This window comes from Adelges cooleyi, unplaced genomic scaffold (assembly GCF_023614345.1).
Source record: "Adelges cooleyi isolate 19-005CV unplaced genomic scaffold, UGA_ACOO_1.1 ACOO_flye_CR_arks_rails_tigmint_CR_PRNA_666, whole genome shotgun sequence".
NCBI classification, from domain to species: domain Eukaryota; kingdom Metazoa; phylum Arthropoda; class Insecta; order Hemiptera; family Adelgidae; genus Adelges; species Adelges cooleyi.
The window spans coordinates 189,838-211,339 of NW_026096367.1; the positions used below are offsets into that span (position 1 = coordinate 189,838).

General features: G+C 32.0%; 1 protein-coding gene across 1 annotated transcript; it reads right to left on the bottom strand.

Moving 5' to 3' along the window:
* Window positions 1-19,005: 19,005 nt before the first annotated feature.
* On the bottom strand, window positions 19,006-21,392 carry LOC126845078 (apyrase-like). The gene is made up of 5 exons (XM_050583639.1): window positions 21,209-21,392; window positions 21,041-21,117; window positions 20,351-20,975; window positions 19,374-19,735; window positions 19,006-19,274 (listed from the first exon to the last, which is right to left on the bottom strand). The coding sequence occupies exons 2-5, from the start codon at window positions 21,062-21,064 to the stop codon at window positions 19,062-19,064; spliced, it is 1,224 nt and encodes a 407-aa protein (XP_050439596.1). The 5' UTR covers window positions 21,065-21,117; window positions 21,209-21,392; the 3' UTR covers window positions 19,006-19,061.
* Between the last annotated feature and the right edge of the window lie 110 nt (window positions 21,393-21,502).

Below are 21,502 nucleotides of genomic sequence, written 5' to 3' on the forward strand. Positions count from 1 at the left end.
TTTATAGACATGCAAACTTGTGTGGCGTGGCAGAAATATAAATGGCGAGGATTGCCATAAGGGCTTTCTTGTAACAGAAACACTTATTTTATATCTCGATTATACAATATTGATATGATACAATATTAATTTATGGCTAAGCAATAATCTATAACAAATAATACCATTTCTATAGTGTTTATCAAAATATAACCTTGTACTGATACTTTAATAGGAAAAACGTTCAAGTAAATAATATTATTCTTTTGTTATTAGTTTAGAATTTGTGAATACCGAAAATTTCATGACGAAAAATATTAATAAAATGTGTAAAAAAAATTCCTTTGCACTAGTTTAGACATAAGATATAAGCGTGTTCCCTTGGAGTTTTTTTAATAGATCTCGAGTACAAATAGTTAACAAATTTTAAAACCCTGGTGGGATGCCGGTTAATTATGTGGTCGCTGCTATCGTCTTATATACATATCATAAAAATACACGTCATGTAGATACTATTATACATATAAACCTATATGACATATATTAATAAACTAGGAATTCGAGTGCATATGAGCTATCATATGAGCTAAACTTGTTCAGTTAAAAATTGTTTATTTTATTTATTTTTTTGTTATAGAAAAACGTTGGCCAACATTATAAAATTGCGTAAAAAAAAATTAGGTTTTTTCTCCATTCCACGAAAAAACATGGAATCTTGGATATGTTTTGGTGTATCTGTTATCAATTATCATTTATCTCTTATATCTTATTTCCTCCCTATATTCTCCAATCTCCCGTATCTAATTTCTTAACTCAAATATTTTATTACACAATATGTCTAAGCGTAACGCGAGAATATCGAAATGAACTTTTTTGTATCCCAACCAACAATATATCCATGTTAAATATAAAACAAAAATACATTAAACTAAATGTTGATTTGAGATTATTTAGAATTAGGCATATGACACATACATCTAATCGTATACGATTTCGATTCGAGTAAAACAGTTACCCAAGAAAAAAATTGTCTAGACTTCTGAGATAAAAGAAAATACACCATAGTTATACTACTCCACTCCGCATACGAGGAGCCAACATGTCAACTACTATTTTATCCAGATATTAAAAAAAGAACATGTTAAGGCTCAACAATACTTTTAAGGCTAATGTAACACGTAGACTTGCAAAAAAATATTATGCAGGAAACACACATGTGTCCAATTCGAGTAGGTTTATTAGATTTGCAATCACAAAAAAAAAAAATATAAGCAATATTTATCAATTCCTTATCGTCTAACGCGTTACAAAGGTTTTATTTCCTTCAGCAGAAACTATTATACGAATAAACGTGCCGTCGACCGGACTCAGTGCACGTAATATCGCATCGGTGTAATCGTCTAGCATGTCGCCATTGGCTTTGATCCTGTCATACATTTCACCGTTTGCCACCACTAGTTCCTGCAATTTTCGATTGACATCGGATTCCCGGGCGAGTCCTAAATGTTCTACAGCTCGACAAAAATAATTTCTCGTAAACTCTTCCCGCGCCGCGAGTACTTGTTTGCTAATCCTGGTTAAGTCGACCATCATAACGCGTATTGCAGACCAGTAGATGTTTCCGTCAAATCCAAACGTCCTCAAGGCACGTTTGATGGGAAAAACTAGCGTATGCCAGATTTGGACCAGTGATTTCTCCATGAACTCTCGTACGTCTCCGTCAAGAGGCCGGCTCAGTAATTTGTGATATGCATTTAAGTGAAACCATGCGGCGTACACAATCCTTAAGTGGATGCATTTCGCTATCAAGGCATTGTACTTGTTGCCGCCGATCGGATCCAATTCCCATTTATGTTTCGACTGAAGTTTACGGTACGACGTGCCGTATTCCATCAACTGGCTTTTGACATTTTCCGCTTCAAGTCCGACGTCAGACGTCGACCAGTCGAAAATGAAATCGTCATTTGAATACAAATGCACCAACATGAGATTCCGTACGGAGTAGTGTTCGAAGAGTCTGTGGGTGGTGAACGCACTGATTCTGTACAACAAGTCCATTCGCGAGTAAGCGTTGTCGAGAAGACAGGAAAACGGTGCCTCCCCTGAAGTTTTTTGGCCTGGACACGATAAATATTTATGGTGGACACATCGGCCAATAAACCCTACCACGTCTTCTCGCATGCGTACGTTGTAATTTCTGAAACGTTCTTTGTATTTTTTAATGTTTGTGTCCGAATTCGTAAGACCCGACACAAAGGTAAAAATTTCAATTTGCCAATCGTAAGCATTCCATTTCGCCCAGTGTAACAGGCACATCATGTTTGTCAGATAAAAATATGTTCCAAGTCCTCGAAGTAATTTCTTTAGCTGACTGATGTTGGATGATTTTTCGTCGCATATGATTTCTTCCAGTTCGTCCAAAACTTTCAAAATGAACGATCCGTGAATACACTGGATTGCTTGCATTTTCTGGTGGTACTTTTTAACGGACGCTTTTTTATCGTTTAAACAACGTTCGTCAGAGAAGCATTCTTCCGAAAGAAGTCTAATGTCATTTTCGTTGATGTCCACATCGTCTTTATCAATTAACGTCGGCAAAAAATTTAACGATTGTACAATATCTACGTTGTACAGCTCTTCCAAATATTCCTATTTCAATTGTGTTGATCGACGTTAACATGAATAAAATAAAAATAAAAAATGTTGCGTTTATATTTTATTTAAAAATAAAGTCTAAATAATTATTGAGTAAACACAGTATTCATAGTTAATTTTATGAAACCTTGAATTTATTTTAGTTAATTCTGCAATCTTCTTCATCATCGCTTTACTCTCTCAATTACATAGGGTCAGCCACCCCATTCCTACGCCTTCATAGAGCTCGATCTTCTACATCTCGTTCAATCACTTCAGTTATTCTCATATTACTCTTTATTCCGTCCATCCATCTTTTCTTTGGCCTTCCTCTCTTTCTCTTTACATTCATCTTCATAACAACTCTCCCTGCCTCTGTATTATCTCTCCTCATAACATGACCGAACCATAGCAACCTGTTCTCTCTCATTTTCCCCACAATTGATGCAACTTCTAGACTCCCCCTTAAGTATGTGTTTATTTCTTATTCTATCCTCTATATTCACTAAACTCATCCATCTTAGCATTGTCATCTCTGCTACACATATTTTTAGTTCAGTTTTCTTGCCTACTACACAACATTAGATCCACATAGCAGTACTGGCCTCAGAACTCTCCTACAAAAATTACCGTTTTATCTCATTGGCACCATCCTATCACACAAAACTCCTGATGCTCTCCTACACTTCATCCAAGCGCTTCTCTCTACTCTTCATGTCTCTCACCCTTGAAAAAAATTTGTTTATTCTGCAATAAATAATAATAATAAATCACTTTTACTCATTTTATTACTTCGTATTTTATTGATTTGTATAAGATGATTAAATGGTTTAGAATCACACACATTTTTAATTTCAGCAACAATATTTAGGAAATTATTGTTTTAAAATTTAGACAAGAAAAATTAAAAATTAAACTTTAAAATGAAACGATTAAAAATATGGTTTACTGATCAAGCTAAAAAAATGTTTTTACAACGTGTACTTAAAACTATAAATCCGTTGTAATAACTGTTAACCAACTATTACCTGTTTATTTATGATGGTATTTGAACTCTAAAAAAAAATAAAAACCGTTTTTATAAATTCAGTTATTTGCAATTTCTATATTATTTCATTGAATAAAATTTGGAACAAATCTAGTTCACACGAAAACTCTTTTTTCCATTATTTTTTTTTATCGATTGAACTTGTCATGCTGATTACGAATCTGTGAAAACATTGCGCTCTCACTAGACATTTAAGTATCTTGCGTAATGCAACACTCCACGATATTACCTTTACTGTTGCCGTATGCTATCAGTTTGACTAGTCAATTTTAAGTTATCATTTTAAATGACTATAAATATTTTTATGAGTAGGGCTAAGAGTTCAAAGCACTTTTTTTCCTAACCTAGCTTGGTGAGCTCCTTTTTTAAAAATCCGTTATAACTTTTTAATGATAACAAAAAATAATAATTTTGCAATTTTTTTATTTCCAAATTGTTTTTTTCAATGTTTAAGAATATTATGGCGCATTAACCACTAAAATTCGAAATCACTTAAGTATCGGTTTAAGACTTTTACATGTTAACAAGATATTTTTTTATAACAAATAAAATATAATAATATAATATAATATAATACTTTTATTATATTTATCGACAATTGAAATTTTTTTGAAAGTACTCGATGTCAAAACTTAGATATCTGTATAACCTTTTTTTACCGATACTCTTTTGAATTTCATTTGAATTTGGTTTTTATACGAAACTTATCATTGATAAGTTTATTTTGTGATAATATTAGTATATAGATATAATAGGTTATTATTTATCAAAAAAAAAAATATTATAATTTTATAGGTGCATTATTTTAAAATTGTTGAGCATAAAAACATTTTTTTTAGGACATTTGTAGGGGTTTTATAAGGTGTCAGATCAAAATGTATAATGAGTAAAATATGTAATTGGTAATTGTCTCTATAACTTCCAAACTATATAAGTGCGAGCAGCTCAATATTTTCAGACTCCTAATCAGTTTAACTAACTGTTATTAACTTCATTTGAACGTGAACTCTATAAATGAAAACCCTCTTTATTAATTTAGTAATTTGCAATTTGTATATTGGGTCATTATGTAATATCTACTGTAATGGTTTAAATTTAAAAGGGAAATGGTAGGGGATTATGGACGCTGGTGGAGCTACCCTACACTACCCTAACTTCTTAAAAATTAAACTATTAAACTATTAACGACTCAAGTTCGCTTAGAAGTTCAGTCTATCTGGTAATCCCATTAAAAAGCAACCAACATTATGGGTCGATATTTACCCTTATTCAGTAGGCACTACTCAGATAGCATTCCCTTAGCTAAACGCTATACAATTAGTACTTAACTACTTAAATTATCCGATACTCGACGAGAACATCCAAGTTTCGAATGAATATGGCAATTCAATGAAATTGTTTCTCTGAGTTGCTTTCGCTTCTCGAGAGAACTAAATGAACCAGGGCAGTTAATCGGACTATATTAAGATAATTAAATTATAATAAAATAAATAAATGATCAAATAAAATACTAATAGATGAACACAATATTTTTCTATTAATAAGGATTTTACACTAATACGCTGAGCTGGGCTATAAACAATTACATGAGAATCACTTAGGAAATGGTCGTCGGACCAAGAGGTCATATCCAAGGGTGGCATTCGACCGACGACTGAATTAAACGAGTGACAACTGAGAACTGACGATGGCAACTGACAACTGACAACTGACCGCTATTGTGTTTTTAATAAGGGTAATAAGGGCAAAAATTGAAGGCTTTTTCCAGTGTTTGTGGAGGGAGCTATTTACGTCATTTTGTGATTCTGTGATTGGCCAACACAATGTATGACGTGTGTTTTGTTTTATTTAATATAATTAGCATAGTACATCATGGTATTATTCGGATGCAGGTGCGTACAAAGAGTCATATCAATGAGTCATATTACATGTGCATTATTTGCATATACACTATTGGGTTTGTACAATATTATTTTATATAGTTGACATAAATATACCTACTACACTGTTGCATTAAAAAATGTATGGTAAAATTTTTATAGTATGATAAAATTACTTTAATTTTCCATCCCAATAACGTAAAACATTTTTTAGCGTTATCAAAAACATAATATAACTATCGTATCTACTAAAACGAACAACAAAAAAGACATTATTCGACTAAAATATTTACCACTCCTTGAAAATGTTGGTTAGTTCGCGTTGCTATCGCTAAAACGTTAAAATACGCCAACACAAGTGTAATTATCACAATCATTTTCTCGTAAACCTTGTATGCAGTATGACAATAAGAAACAAATGAATTTTTAATTGAAAGTCAGGCACAGCGTTATGCTGAATTTCGATGCAGTATTTAAAATATGACATTAAGTAAAATTTATTAATATACAATACAGCTATTTGTACAGACGACATTAGTTAAATAAAAAACAATATCATTTCGACAAGGTTCGAATAATATAGAGTGAGCAAAATACTGAAATGGGTATTACACTCTATATTATTACTTAAAAAAATTTTGGCTCATTTTTAAGTTTCTTTAAGAATCATTTATAGTCAATTTATGTGTCTATACACATGCCGTCGATAATATTCATAGCAGTTTACCTATAACCATAGGTTAGGTTCAAGTGGAATTTAATCGGAAAGGCTTGTAGCGTTGTATATAACATAGACAAGTATACTATACATAAATATCCATGTACAGGGTGAATGTTTTATCATAAGCCACTCAGTATCTCCCCGGGTATAATTAATAATTGAATTTTTTATTTCATATTGTGTTTGTATAATGTTATCTCAATTTTTCACAAATTTGTATGTTCTTACCCCCATGTCCAATTAGTTTTTTCGATAGCAACTTTAGATTTTAAAATAGAAACATATATTTTTTTTTGTTAAAATGATGAAGAGCTAAAATAGCAGCGACATTAGTTGGTGGAAAAATTTAAAAAAAATTTGAGGTCTAATTTTCAACGTAAACACAGATTTATTATATTTGTTTAGTTTGCAAAGATTTTATAATGACTAATGTATCGGTAGTATTTACTAAACTTTAAAGTGACTACGTACGAAAATCGAGTTTTACTTTAAATTTTAGTCTTAAGCTAATTATAATAAATATATCAGTTATATATTAAATACGTATATTAATGAAGGTATTGAGAATTTGATGTATTTAATAGTTATAATTTTTATATGGCTATTAATATAACTACAAATTGATGTATGTAAAATATATATTTACTATGACCCTCCTCACGCCTATGACGGACCGTATCTCCTCAAATCAGCCTTTCGATAATGCTTTCGTAAAGATGTCTGCTAACTGTTGTTCTGTTTCCTTATACTGCACTTGAAATACGCCTTCTTCAAACTTTTCCCGAATGAAATGGTAACCAATATCAATATGTTTTGACCTTTTGTGAAAAACTACATTCCTAATCAAACGAATAGTAGTTTGATTATCTATTTACAAAATGGGTTTGTACAATCTCTTTTCATTTGTTAATTCGGTTAACAATTTTTTATACCAAATTAAGTTTCTTATAATTTCACTACTTGCGACAAATTCAGCTTCGGTTGAACTTGGCGTATCTGATGCTTGACGCTGAGAATTCCACCCTATTGAACAAATAAGTGCTCTGATGTAAAGATCCTTCTATATCCTTATATATATCCTAATATTATTCTATGAACTTATATCTTTATACATATAAAAATATTCATTCACACGGTTTGTTCGCGATGAACTCCGAAACTACTTAACTGATCTTGATGAAATTTTTTACACTGTGTGTAATTTGGTCCAACTTGAAACATAGGATAGGTTAGATAGGTAAAATTGTAAAAGGTGCCCGGAAAATAGGAAAATTTAAGATTTTAGTGAAAGTTTATTCGTGTACAAATGATGGTTGACATCTGAAAATATTTATTCTTAGTTTCTGGCCAAAAATACATGGTTTCACATATCTAATAATAAACTAATTATTTGTATAATTTGTGAGTAATATGTTTCAATTGTATTTCTTAACCCATGCAAAGCCGGATACACGGGCAGCTAGTCCTTGTTTATTAGATTTCGATTTAGAAAGGCAGCTCAACAATAAAAATTATTTTTTTGCCAAATAGAATTTCCACTTGGTTACTTGTATACTTGGGCGGGTGTAGTCACGAAAGCCTATATTAATTATTAAAACTGAAAGTGAATCAATCTCTTTCAAAAAAAACGCTTCGATGTGAATCTGTAATGTTAGAAGTACAAATATTGATAAAAGCATTGTACCTAATGATAATAATGTGCTTAAAAATGTATTTTTTTATATTAAGGTAGATAAGATTAGAGTTGATTGTCTGGCTATAATAATTTATTATACCATAGTTATCCGTACATTGTTATTCACATTATAATGAAAAAATGTTCAAATACCTATTGTTTCACTCACACGCAGCAATCTAGCAGTTGACTATGGTCAATGTGTATTTAATTTTTTATTTTTTTATTTAATAAAATAAAAGTTTTACTGATAATTTTTTGAGAAATTATTGTACGTTAAAGGTGGAGTAGATTTTAATAAAAAGAATAATTTATTTAAAAATGAATAAACTATAAATTACTTGATTGTTGAGGTTAGAAATAGTATTTTAATGCGTCAAAACCTTTTATCTGCAGATAGCAACTATCAAACTTGAAATTTGCAATAAAATTATAAAAAATAATAATATAATTTTCATTAAAATCTACCCCATCTTTTTCCATATATTAAATTATTATAATATTATTTATACTAATATTGGTCATTCGTGATGGCACCAGAAAAATGCATTACCACACTAATTAACTTTCAAAGTGTTTTGCATAATCTTGATAACATACACTTTGAATTCTAAAAATTCATTCACCTACACTAAGAAAAATTGATTGCAGAGCTCGTCCACTGTTATTTAAATTTTAAATTAATTACGCAATGTTCATAAAACAAGTTGTACTATAATAAAAGATAAATATAATATTGGAAACATTTGCAATATGTATGAACAAGTGTTGTCGAATACAATTAAAAAATAAAATAATTTACTTATGCTATTTAAACAATTTATCATGATAAAAGCCTTAAGCTACCTTAAGTTAGTATTAGTTACACCACACCGTATACTTGTATTTATTATAGTATAATTAAAAATATAAAAACATAACAATGGTTGCCAACATTTGTGTTATGTTGTTTGGCAATAACGTCAAATATAAAAACAATCGAATCAGCAGGTAACCACCAGATAAGCATTCATTTTGAACTATATACACATATATATATTTAATAATTTCGATCAAAAAAACAATAGTAGCATTATAGCAGCTGTACAATACAAATATACAAATTATTTCTTACTTTAAAATAAAGTTTGAATAAAAGAAAGCTCCTACAAAGTATATAAAATACATAGCATGTTATTTTAAAATCCCAACTTGGTTTATTTTTAAGTTACTTTTTTAAAATTATATAAATATATTTTAGTTTTAGAAGATTGCTACTATACGCTATTTTTTTCAAACATATAATGAGCGATATGTACATACCATAAATAATTTGAAAGCATTAAAAAAAACATTCAACTAATTTAAAACCCGCAGATCAGTAGCAATGTCTGTCGACACTGTTTTGTGACAATTTTAAACACTACCAATTAAAACTAAGAATTCGGGATGAATTAGAGAAACGATTTCAAGACATCAAATGTAGTTTTTGTGTAATTGCAAAATAAAACACACCGTACTCGGAGAACTTAATTGAAAAGTTCAAAAGCGGAGAACCTTTCAACAATTGTAAAACGTTTCCAAAAGGAAGCCGGAATCGTAATTCACTTACAGTCTGTTGGCAAACATATAGAAACATGGGCAAATGGCTTTGGATTTATTATTTTTTAATTCGTCGCCATCGGCCAATACGATCACAGCAAATATCTCTTGCACGAAAACCCATTCGGAGACGACCAACCGCAAGCCGGCGTTTCGGATTTCATCAAAATTTGCATGGCTGCGAAATACCTTCGAGGGGCTACAAAGGAAACCGATTTTTTGGTTTCGAAAAATCCGAGTGTATACAAAAATATGTCAAAATTATCGACGCTAGATTTTACAGTTACACTTCGGATGTACTGCATATTTTATGAAAAACAATTATCCACACTCGACGAACCCGCGCCGACACACATCAAAAGTCTTATACACAAGACGTTGTCCGTGACGCATTCAAAGATTTCAATTTCTCGTGGATATCATAATATTATGGTGTTCGGATTTGCAAAAATAAGCGACATCAACGACATAAAAGACATTTTAGCAAGAGTGAGGACAAAGGCCATCTTCAACGATTTAAACGGTGGCCGTACAGGCGTGATCGATGCGCTCAGCTTCGACGTTAACGAAGACCAACTGTCATCCAGCGATTTGATAATTACAATCATTAAAGATTTCACAGACTATTTATAAACGAATTAACGGGCTTCTCGCCGTTCAAATATCAATATGTTTTTGCATTTTATACATGCGACTAAATCTAACACTGCTCGATACGTTTAAATTTTAAATTAATAACACAATGTTCATAAATCAAGTTACAAAGAACTAAAAAAAAATATCAAAAATAATTGCAATTTTTACTGACAAGACAAGTGCCGTCGAATAAATGTTGCACATTAAATTATTTACACATTATGTTATTTAAACAATTAAACATAATTAACGTTAAACAAATTAACATATTAATGTTTATTTGCTTATACATGCATTTTTTATAATCTAACCTAATCATTACATAATCTAGATATTGCGTCCCTAACGCAAGCTATGCTTATTGGCGAGGTATCATTTTACCTCTTTAATAGCATAATGTTTTTCTAAAATGTATGTCATCGGCAAATAAAAATGAATATAATAATTATAATATAATTGTCTAATAAAATAGATGGGATGAAAATTATACAAACCACAATGACCAAAACGTGCCTTAAAAAAGAAAATAAACATTTTAGAAAGTGCAAGTGCAAAGAAAAAAACCTCAACGGACATAAAACAAAAAAATTACCCAGTTCAGATAAATACATTTTAATACAAATAGAGCTGAATCTATTTTGTTTGTTTTACACTGCAATACAACATCAACACTCGATAACTACCTTAGTATTATAAAACATAAATAATAATTATTATAAAACATATTTTATAAGTTTTCGCTCCGCACCAAAACATAACCACTTTTACCAAATGTTTTAACATTTATACAATATCGACCACAAACAAGTGAATAAACGTGCAGTGGCTGGAACATCAAATTCAAACTCTTTGAAAAAATATACCTATGTACACACCATGACAAGGTTATTCGATTGAAAAAAGATCTGGAGTGAGCTCAAGAATCAAGTGAACGTGATAGGTACCGGACATACGATTATTAAATAGCTATATTTTGTAAAACATTGAATACACACTGTTCTTGTTCGCCTAACCAGAGTACAGTGTCAATTTGTAAATCAAAAGTTAAATAGCAATTAAAAATAACAAGTGGCAATCGACATGGAATTTCCCCCTCCGCTCCCAATTATATTATTTTAATACTATAACTACATAATTACATTATAAATCATTTTATCATCATACATGTCTTAGGAAATTAACATTTAAAAAACAATGAAAGGTTCAGATTAGATAGACTTGACAAATGGTCAACAATAACTAGTCATTTAAACATTTTTTGGGAAAACCAAATAATATAGTATACTGGTATAAACAATCAAAAATATTCCAGTTTCTTAATAAAAAAAAAACTATAATAAACAAAAGTAATAATAATTACTACCTTACTTTTTAAATTAATTTTTTAGGACAATAATTGTATGAATTTTTAGGGGAAACAATAGTAATGTAAAATCAATTTTTAATTAAAATGTAAATAATTTGAGACAAACAGTTTATGATTATACGAAGACACCCCCCCATTGTATATCTATGGCTTGACACTTTAATAATAAGAGTCAATATACGTTTTTTCTAGAAGCGAGACAGATTGCTTAACTGTAAACTGGGGACGATGCTGAAATCCGGATGAACGGATATTTTAATTCAAAATTGACAAATTTTCTAATTTAATTAAATTTTGAATAAAAAAAAATGATGAATACACATCATTACTTGTGTGTATTTCCATTGTTTCCGTTGTCAGGCCTGGATGGCCGAACAACTACAATACAATTCTTCAACGTGATTTGCTTACATATTTTTCACTTAGTAAAGAAAATAGACTGTTGAGTGATCGAGTTTTTTTTTGTCTCAAAATCACCGTTAAATTTCATAAGATTTAGAAATCAGACAAAATGTAGCCGTAATATTAAAATCCATTTGTTCAGTTTGACATTCAACAGTCCGGCAAGTATCTCCCTGGAATCGAAATTCTGGTTTGAAAAGTAAATAACTTTGCTCCTTCTAGACAATCGAAAATTTGTTTTAATAAAACACATTTTTCTTGATTAAGAGTTTTGATACTTCTATTACTAAATACTAATTTTGTTGAATATTCATTACAACCGTGGGCTATAGTGATGGTAATCTGCTATTTTTTTTTTAACATATTCTGTTAATGTAGCTATTTCTAATTTAAAAAGCAGTGAAAAAAAGTAGCTGGGTATTATTATTTTTTGTGAAAAGAACATCTTCTAACGCTATTATGAGTTTGTAATTTCTTGTATTATATACGGCACTTAAATGGGTAATCGAACCCAAATTTTCACAGAATTATTTTTTTATACCATTGAAAAAAATGAAGGGGTGCTATAAACAAAATAATATAAAACTGTTATTAGTTATATACCTACAGGGCCGTAGAAGGTGTGGAGGGGGGAAGCGAAAGGTGCCTGCGCCTCGGGCGACACATTTAAAGGGGCGGAAATAGTAAGAAATTAGAAAAAATAACAACAATTAAACGAAGTAATGTATTATTAATATTAGGACAAGTTATTTATATTTTCAAAAAAGTCCACAACTACAATAGTACTACAACAGTAGATTGCATTGTTTATTATGCTTGTGGATGTATATCAAAAAAACTAACTAAAAGCTACGCTTGCTTAGATTGCTTTCATGCTTTAACATAATATGTAGCTATACCAGCAGGTGAACTTGTTAACTTAAAAATAAAGGTGGCTTAACCTATCCGAATATTAATTTGTTTTATTTATTAAATAAAGTTGAAGAAGCGTTTTCAAAGTATTGTGAGAAAAAAATGTTTTTGATCTGGTCGTTGAAAAATATACATTATTTTACTTTTCCATGCACAGCTCATAAAAATCAAATTACAATGTCAATTATTACCAACTATCTAGTTGGTATGTGTAAGCGTCATTTTGCTGTACAAGAAAATAGAAAAGAAAAGATTGCACAAAAAAAAAGAAATTGGCCAATTTATTTTATGTATAACTTTGTTTTTTTTTAAATTTATTATATTATTAATATTTTTTTATTATAATGACTATTTCTTTTGGTACTTCTTTGCAAAAAAAATAAACAAAAGCTTATGCACTGATTTTTGGCTTTATAGTATATTTTTTATTATGAACTGTTTATTATCTTTCTAGGTAATTATTTACAGCTTTAAGAGATTTCAACCATAGCAATAAGTACAACAATCAGTTCATCATCACAGTTTGTCATCATATATATATATATATATATGATTGAAGCGATTAAATTTAAAACTTAACTTTAATTAATAGACTAATAGGATTTTTGACTTGAATGTTTACTATATTCGTCTTCCAGCCTCCAAGTACTATAAGACATATCCATTCCTAAAAGGGAAAAACTAACCCTTTTTTTTCTTGATCACAACATGAGATAATTTACTTTTCAATAAAACTAAATAATTCTTTAGCACTGATAAACGTGTGACCATTACCCTGTCGCTGGATCACTTTTTTAAAACCTCTCATCAATTCCAAATAGGGGGAAAAGGATATTATACATCTAAGCTGATTCGTGTTATAAAGGCGTCGACATTTTTATCTAAAAATTTGATAAAATCTATGGCAAATTTTACTTTAAAAAATGGTTAGAAGAAAAAAAGTCACTTAACCAAAAATTCTGAAGATTCTATGTTAAGTAGGTAATCATTACAAACGTTATACGCGCTGGCTAAATTTCAAAACAAAAGTTGTAACCCATAACATTTTCTCCTAAACTACTAGTATAAACAACTCTTTGTTATCTAATTTTTGTTTGTATGTTATTTATATACCGTTTGCTCAATTCAACTACCGTGTATTACGTGTTCTGAAATCCAATCATGGACTTATTAAATCGACTTAAGGACACTGTTGGGCCTTTCATCCTGAAAAATTCCATTTTCAAAGGGGAAGGTGTAACGGTGAAAGAGACCAAGCAGAGCAAGTGCTCTACGGACGCGACAGCCGTTGTCGACGCCATAGTTGCGCGCGGATTGGAAAATGTCAAAAAAGACATTTTCGAAATGTGCGTGGCCGGCTTGAAGGAGGTCAATGGGTTCGACAATATCGTTCACGAAGCTCGTTTAGCGAGAACCCGTTTAGAACAGACTCGATGTTTTGAATCGGTCCAAGTGACAGTCGAGAATAGCGTCGGGCTCAATGCCACTCCCAACGGTTACCGGCTGTGTTTCGACATTGAAGAGGCTAAACCTGTCTCCTGGCAAATAGGATCAAGCAATCTGTCGGTCTCCACGCACCCGAACGTGTGCGAAACCTCTGCAGGAGTACAGCTAACGTAAGACGATTATTCTTCTCCCAGTCTACGGTCGTGAAGGTACCGCAATGACAAAAGAAAAGCTAGTTCCATCTCTCTACCGTCTAAAGCTAATTCCCTCCAATCTGGATCTGGATCTCTCGTATCCATTTCACGATCTCCCCATCTTGCACGTGGGCGCCCTAATGGCCTGTTTCTTTTGTAACTCTAGTACAACTATGATCTCTGGCACGTTTGCTGTAGTTCTTTAGTTTTTCAAGTCCTCATTGACTTTTATTTATATCGAAAACCGATCCAAAGATTTTCTTCTAAAATCATTCTCTCGGAGATCAGCAACTTAACGCAAGTTGATTAGGTGTATTCATTGCTCTTAAATTCGATAATTTTTTTCCTGTGGACTGTTTTACTCATGTAGCAACTCTATCTATCCGTAAACGTATGCGATTGGTACTTGGTACTATAAAAATTAATCCCAATGTAGAATGAGCAGCTATCTATAACATATACATTTCTCTCGAAAATCTGTAGTCCCACATTTGTCCTATTAAGGAAAACCCCCAAAAAATGGAGATAATTACCCTATGGCCATAGTAAATGTCTAGGTTGCTACGTGTCAATGAATCTACAGACAACGGATATTGAAAACAATTTTATCATATTGTTAATTGCTATGTATGGGTTCTGAGTTATACTGGCAATAAATTACTATAGAAAGACGGTCAACCCAAATCGTATCCACCCTTGCCATAAAAATATATTTTTTAGCACGTTATGTCATTACAATACTTTAAGCGATATTTGTAATTCTACCATTACAATGCGAAGCGTTTATTTTAAAGTGATTTTATCTCTTTCAGTTGTAATAATTCATTTAGGCCTGTGACCACCCCAGTCACTATATGTTCCGTTACCCCTATACCCCAAATCCACTTTACTGGTTAGTTTTTATAATATTTTTAAGATAAAGTGTCTAGAACATTATATATTTACAACACCAAAGATATTGGTTTTCCAACGCTGTGTGATTATTTTTTTTTTTCGTGTGTAGTCACAATAATTGTATTCCTTTGGGCCGATTTACTTGAGACTTGAGCAGAACCTCTACAGATAAAAAATCATTTGCAAAAGTTGTGAAAGTCAATGCTTTCTATTTTGAAATCATACAGGACCCCACTTTTGTAATTTATCACTATGCTGGGTTACTTATACTGTGCTTGGTTCAGACTGTTCTAGTTTAGACAGTGCTAGATTCTTACTAATCGCCGCATAGTATCGAAGCGTTTGATTGTTATGAAATCACATTCTGATTAAATAATTGCTTAAGCCAACTTTGTTGTTATCTACTCCTGTACTGATTTACAAATTTTTGCAGGAAGCAGAAAAAAAAACTGGGAAGGGTTATTCGGAATCTATATTTTCCTCGAAGAAATGACATCGAGTCATAAAAACGTGTCTTGTGATCAGCTGATTTCCCTCGTTTTCGGATTTGATAAATTCCCGTCCCCTTCTTTTCGTTTTACCTCGTTTTCTTGTATTATTGTCACAATGTCGATACCGCGGATCGTGTGCGACCATTTTGGATCGACTCCAGCTAAAAACGTATAATACAGATAGCAAAATGGACAGTTTTAAGACATATGACGGTGGGATTGTTGCGAAATATAACAGCCTAAGTTGTAATTTATGTGCGTGTCCTTTGCCCTAGGTGCGTGAACGTAAAAAACGGATGCTTTTTGACTGCCGAATCGTTTTTGGACAAAAACGTCAATTCGAAGAATTCGTTGACTGCTCACCTGCCGGTCGCGGCCAATTGGACGGGCTTCTTATCGTTTTTCCACAACACGTGGCGACGGCCTTGTCCTGCTAAGTACATGGGCGCGACGGCCGGTCTGAGGTGGTCGCCGTTGAGGAACTTTCAGCAGTTTGTTCAATTGGACGTTTACAGGCAGCCCGGCCATTGGGAGGGCATTTTCAGAGAGTGGCAAGTGGACCTGACCAACCGGTTTTCCTACGACAACACGGGCGGCGGAAGACATAAAAAAACTTTACCCGCCCCCGGGCTCATAATGACAGCGATAAACAAATTCGGTTTTTTAACCACCGACGACGCGTTCGTCTCTTCGAAGTTCATAGGCCAGCACACGCTACACTTGGGCAACGACGCCGCGGTCCGGGTACGACAATTATTGTTTTGTTTATCGCATTAGTTAGTGACACGGATCAGAGAATTGTTGAACACCATATCGCCGCTCCGGTAGAACAACGACACAGCTGCAAAATTCGGTAAAAATGGACTAAATGCTTCGTCGAAAAACGATGCAACTGTAGTCGTGTTCTGGTCAAGCCCTCAATTTCGTAATTAATTGTGCGTTCGTGAACTATCGATGTGTAAACAATTTGGCGTTTTGGTTCTCCTGTAAAATTTCAATTATTGCAGCTGTGTCATTGTTCTACCGGAGCAGTGATACGTACAAGGTTTTCCAAATTTCATGTTGCAGTGATTTTTAGAATGAAATAAAAATATTTCCAAATAAAATCCATACAGTGTGTAGACACTAAATCGCTTAGAATATATTTGATAAAAAAAACATTATCTTAAAGGGTAGTTTCAAAGCGTAGGTAAATGTTAAAAGTCGATTAGAAACATGCATACTTAATTACCCATTAAAAGCGAAATGATGTAATGAAAACAATGACAGCCATGGATTTGAATAAGTACTTTTCGAATTTTATTCCAGTTGTAAAAAACCAAAAACTATTTCATTACTGTAACATAAAATATGAATAGTTTTTTTACATATTTAAAATAATATAAATGTATAAAATACGTTTAAAATGAATTGCAGTTTTTTTTTTTAAACCATTTTTGTTTATATTATATCACAATATTAGATAATATTCAATTTTATTTTTTTTAGTATTTTCTAGAGCTTTGTCGACTATTGTGAAACTTATATCGTAACTTACATATAAAATTTAATTATTAAATTAATAATAATTTATTGAAAATGTTTGCCTAGTCGATTTTGCCTTTTAACATGGTTTTAAACATTATTTGTATTCGATATTTTTCGAAATCAAAACTCGTCAGAAGTTAAGTAAATTTAGTTTTTTTTAAGGTTAAAAAAAAGTACATACGTTTTGATTTTAATTTTCAACTAAAAATTACCATAAGACACCTACATGGTATATTGTATTTCCTAGAACAATTCTAAATTTTAAACTGAGTTTTCCTAGTTTTAGAATTTATTCATCAATTTCAAATATTTCAATTTTTAAATAAAGAAAAAAATATATATGCGCGCTTATTACTCAAAAAGTATGTAAACAGACTTGTTTCAGACCAGTTAAAAATTTCAAAAAATACATCCTAAGATATTTTATTTTGATTTTTTTTTCTAAATTAAAAATAAAAAATTTGTATTTTTTTTTAAATACTTAATATTTAGAATGCCCAAATTTTAAAATGATCAAGAAATATTACAATGAACTGGTGTAAAACTTGTATATATATATATATATACTACATGTTGCCGGTTATTTCAACTACCGTACAGTTTCTTACGGGTTTAAAATCATATGGTGTTATCTTGCAGTTTCGCGTTGTTGGCGGGTTGGCTATGCCCCGGCTGGTTAACGGCTATTCAAGTAACGACCGGATCAACACGTTGGCTTCGGTGGCCCGTAACTGTCTACAGGGTGTGAGCTTGACCGATAAACTGCTGGACGTGGCACCGACATCGACGGTCGGTCTGATGACGATGAGCGCTCATGCGTATACAAAGATTCCGTTCTTACGGGCTTCTTACGGGCTACCGCGTTTGCACTTTTTCGCCGGCTTGGGCACCATACGACAGAGTGGTCAATCATCGTCGGTGATATCCAGTGGTGGGATTGGACTTACCTACCACTTGTACAATGGTTTTCACTTTGAATTTGATTGCTTCTCCAACTTCAGCAACAAGCGAACCTCGGCCGGGCTACTCGGCTACTCTATCGGGTTTAACATTTTGTAACCGCTACGCCCTCGACGTAGAGGAGAGATCAGTTACGGTTGGCGAGAAATGAGAATTAAACCAAGTGGCGCCAATTGTTGAGCGTGAAACTAAATGTTAAGCAGTTAATTTTCAATTTGCAATTCATAATAGTAATAAATATAGTAAAATAAATTTAGGTACTTCTTTTAAATGTCTATTTTCTTAGAATTCTCTCAAGAATGTTGGTTTCCATACTAACAAGACTAAAAACGTATTAACTCTTATCAGAGTCTAAAAGTTCTCGGTAATGTAAGCTCAAGGTAGGTTATCGACTGATAAAAGCAAAAATATAATCATAACTCTTACAAATTCAAAGCCGCATAGTCGCTATCGAACACACACACACATCCACAGACAGAATGCCAAGTTGTTCAATTTTTACATAATATGGCATTACTCTTATCCCAATATTCGAACAAAAATTGTCCATTGAACCATAGCTTCGTTTTTTTGAGGAAGCAAAACTTGAACAATTATAATATTATAATAAATAAATCATACGTCAACAATTTTACATTTTTTTAATACTTAACCCACAAAAAAATCACAACACAAAAAAAAAAAAAATATTAATAAATAAAATTTTAAATATGCGTCATATGAACTCAATACCTTCGTACTTAAAATTAGCTACTTTTATTTCTGGCAGTATAATTGTGCCGTCAATATTGAAGGCCGTCATGTAGGTGGCAGTTATAGAACCGACCTCTTCCGATTTAATCGCTACAATTATTCTATCATTGGTTCCGGGTAAGAATTTGAAACTGGAAAACCCATGAGTGGGAACTCGTTCGCCAATGGTAACTACCTAGAATTAGTCAATTACAACAATGTTTTATTCGACAACTCTGAATGACGGTAGAAACATTTTAAAATGTATAAATCAAATATGATTTAAGTTGAATACCTTAATATCATTAAATTTATCGTTTGCCGACAACAATAAATTGGTGGCCATGTGCTCATCAGTCTTGTCGTTATATCGGTGTATAGAACTCCTTCTCGGCAGAAAAAACCATCTGTTATGCACTTCACTCCACACACACGACTCGTGTATCATGTATCCCGGGTAATATATATTAACTGCTGTTCTTAGTGCAACGTAATTTTCAGTCCAGTTAACATGAGTCACTTGTCCAAACTTATCAATAATTTTTATCCACATTGGGTTATCGTTGAGATATTCACCGTCTGATGACAACCACTCTCTGCCCATACTGCCAACATATAAATCCGAATTGTGTACAGTTGCCCATTCGCTTTTAAATCCTAAAAAAGAAAAAAAAATTACAATATTTATTTTAATAGTAAAAATTATTTTCACTATACGCATAACCTAAGACTATGCCCACCACCCTCACGTCGTGAGACAGGTTTGTTAACGCTATTCGCTACCTTGACAGGTCGTTAATGCTTTACCGGAGAGCAGATGGCAACTCTTTAATAATCGTCTCAACTTCTCAGCTGGCAATTTTAGTTGCCCGGAGCCAAGTGTCAACTCATACTCTCTCAACTAGGCTAGGTATATGTATTGTTATTTTTCTTTTTAATTATAAAATACTACGTTTAAAAATAAACACCATCTAATGTTGTTTCATAATAAATCAAAAATAAAATATTGGATAAAATAAAATAATAATGGTTTGTTTGAAAAAAAAAATCAATAAATATAATAAAATGAAATAACTTATCATAATTTAACGGTAAACCAGGCATAAGAGTATTATTAATAGGCAGTTATTATTTTTTATTTTGTCACTAAAATGGTATATAATTATTAATTTAAGTAGTCGATATTCTGAAAACCGACTTTGTATTTTAGTTTTTATTCGTTTGAAATTTTGCTATTTATGTTTCCCTTAACTAGAAATGTCAATAAATTACCTTTAAAAATATTTCCATTTCCATCCATGAGAATTACCCAAGGTAGAATTGAATCATCCTCGCCAATGGTATAAACTACTCCAGTTCGATCATCGAATGTATATATTTTGTTATTGAATGTGACTAGTTCCGAGAGTTCCATTCCTCGACCTCCCATTGACAACGACGATTTTAAAACAGCAGGTTCCTCATTATCCCAAACAACGTCAATTGTGCTGTTGTTTGTGTACCACGTGACATATCCTTTTTTATAAAAACTATACCACATATTTTTCTCATCGGGGCTAATAGAAGCTTTGTCCAGATCACTAATTATGCCTATACGATATTTTATGCCGACGTTGTCGATAAATATAGGTTGTGTTAACGGATACTTGGGTTGTTCGTTCAACACAAAATGCTCAGTTGGCTGACCAAAACCATTACTGACAAATCTTGAAGCCGAATATCCAATATTGTAAAGAGTCACCAAGAAAATAATGCCACCGAGTAGGACGAAAATAATGAGATAGGTTTGAAATCGAATAGTGCAATTTGAAATTCGACAGGCATGAGTGGTACTAAAAATTTGACGAAAGTCTTTCTGCATATTATTTGAGTTTACACCATTTTCATCGACCTGTATCTAAAAACAGACAATGTTGATTATTATTTTATTTTCGCGACTTATACATAATTAACTATTCTTACATTATGTTCTTCTGGGATCGACATTATAGTACAGTCCACGAATAAGTTTAACCAGCATTGCCAAAACGACTAGAAGTCTATAAAATTAATTAAAAACGTCGTGAATTTATAAGAGCTGAAAACAAACTACACTAGATAACATCTAAATAAAATTGTACAACAAAATACCTAAACTGATGTAGAAGAACCAATGAAATATATATTACGTGTTTTGCTTATCATATTATTTTAGTAGGTATAACTGCAGGTATAATTTTTTGTTAAAAAAATAAAATGGTTTTTAACCTTTTCGAATACATTACGTTTTGACTATGCATTAGGCGTTAGGATTTACGATTTGGCACGTAGGTAATTGTAGTAAAATACATTGTAACAACCATGCAGCATAATAATATCGTAGAGTTTGTAGGTACCTAGCATATTATTATTTATTGTACAGAAACTAGAAAAACACAGCTGCTG

Bases quoted from the DNA above. Each gene is read 5' to 3' on its own strand.
- LOC126845078 (XM_050583639.1), bottom strand. From the start codon at position 21,064: ATGTCGATCCCAGAAGAACATAAT. The intron at 20,976-21,040 runs GTAAGAATAGTT...GTCTGTTTTTAG, and splicing joins CGATCCCAGAAGAACATAAT to ATACAGGTCGATGAAAATGG. The intron at 19,275-19,373 runs GTATTCAACTTA...GACTAATTCTAG, and splicing joins ATAAATTTAATGATATTAAG to GTAGTTACCATTGGCGAACG.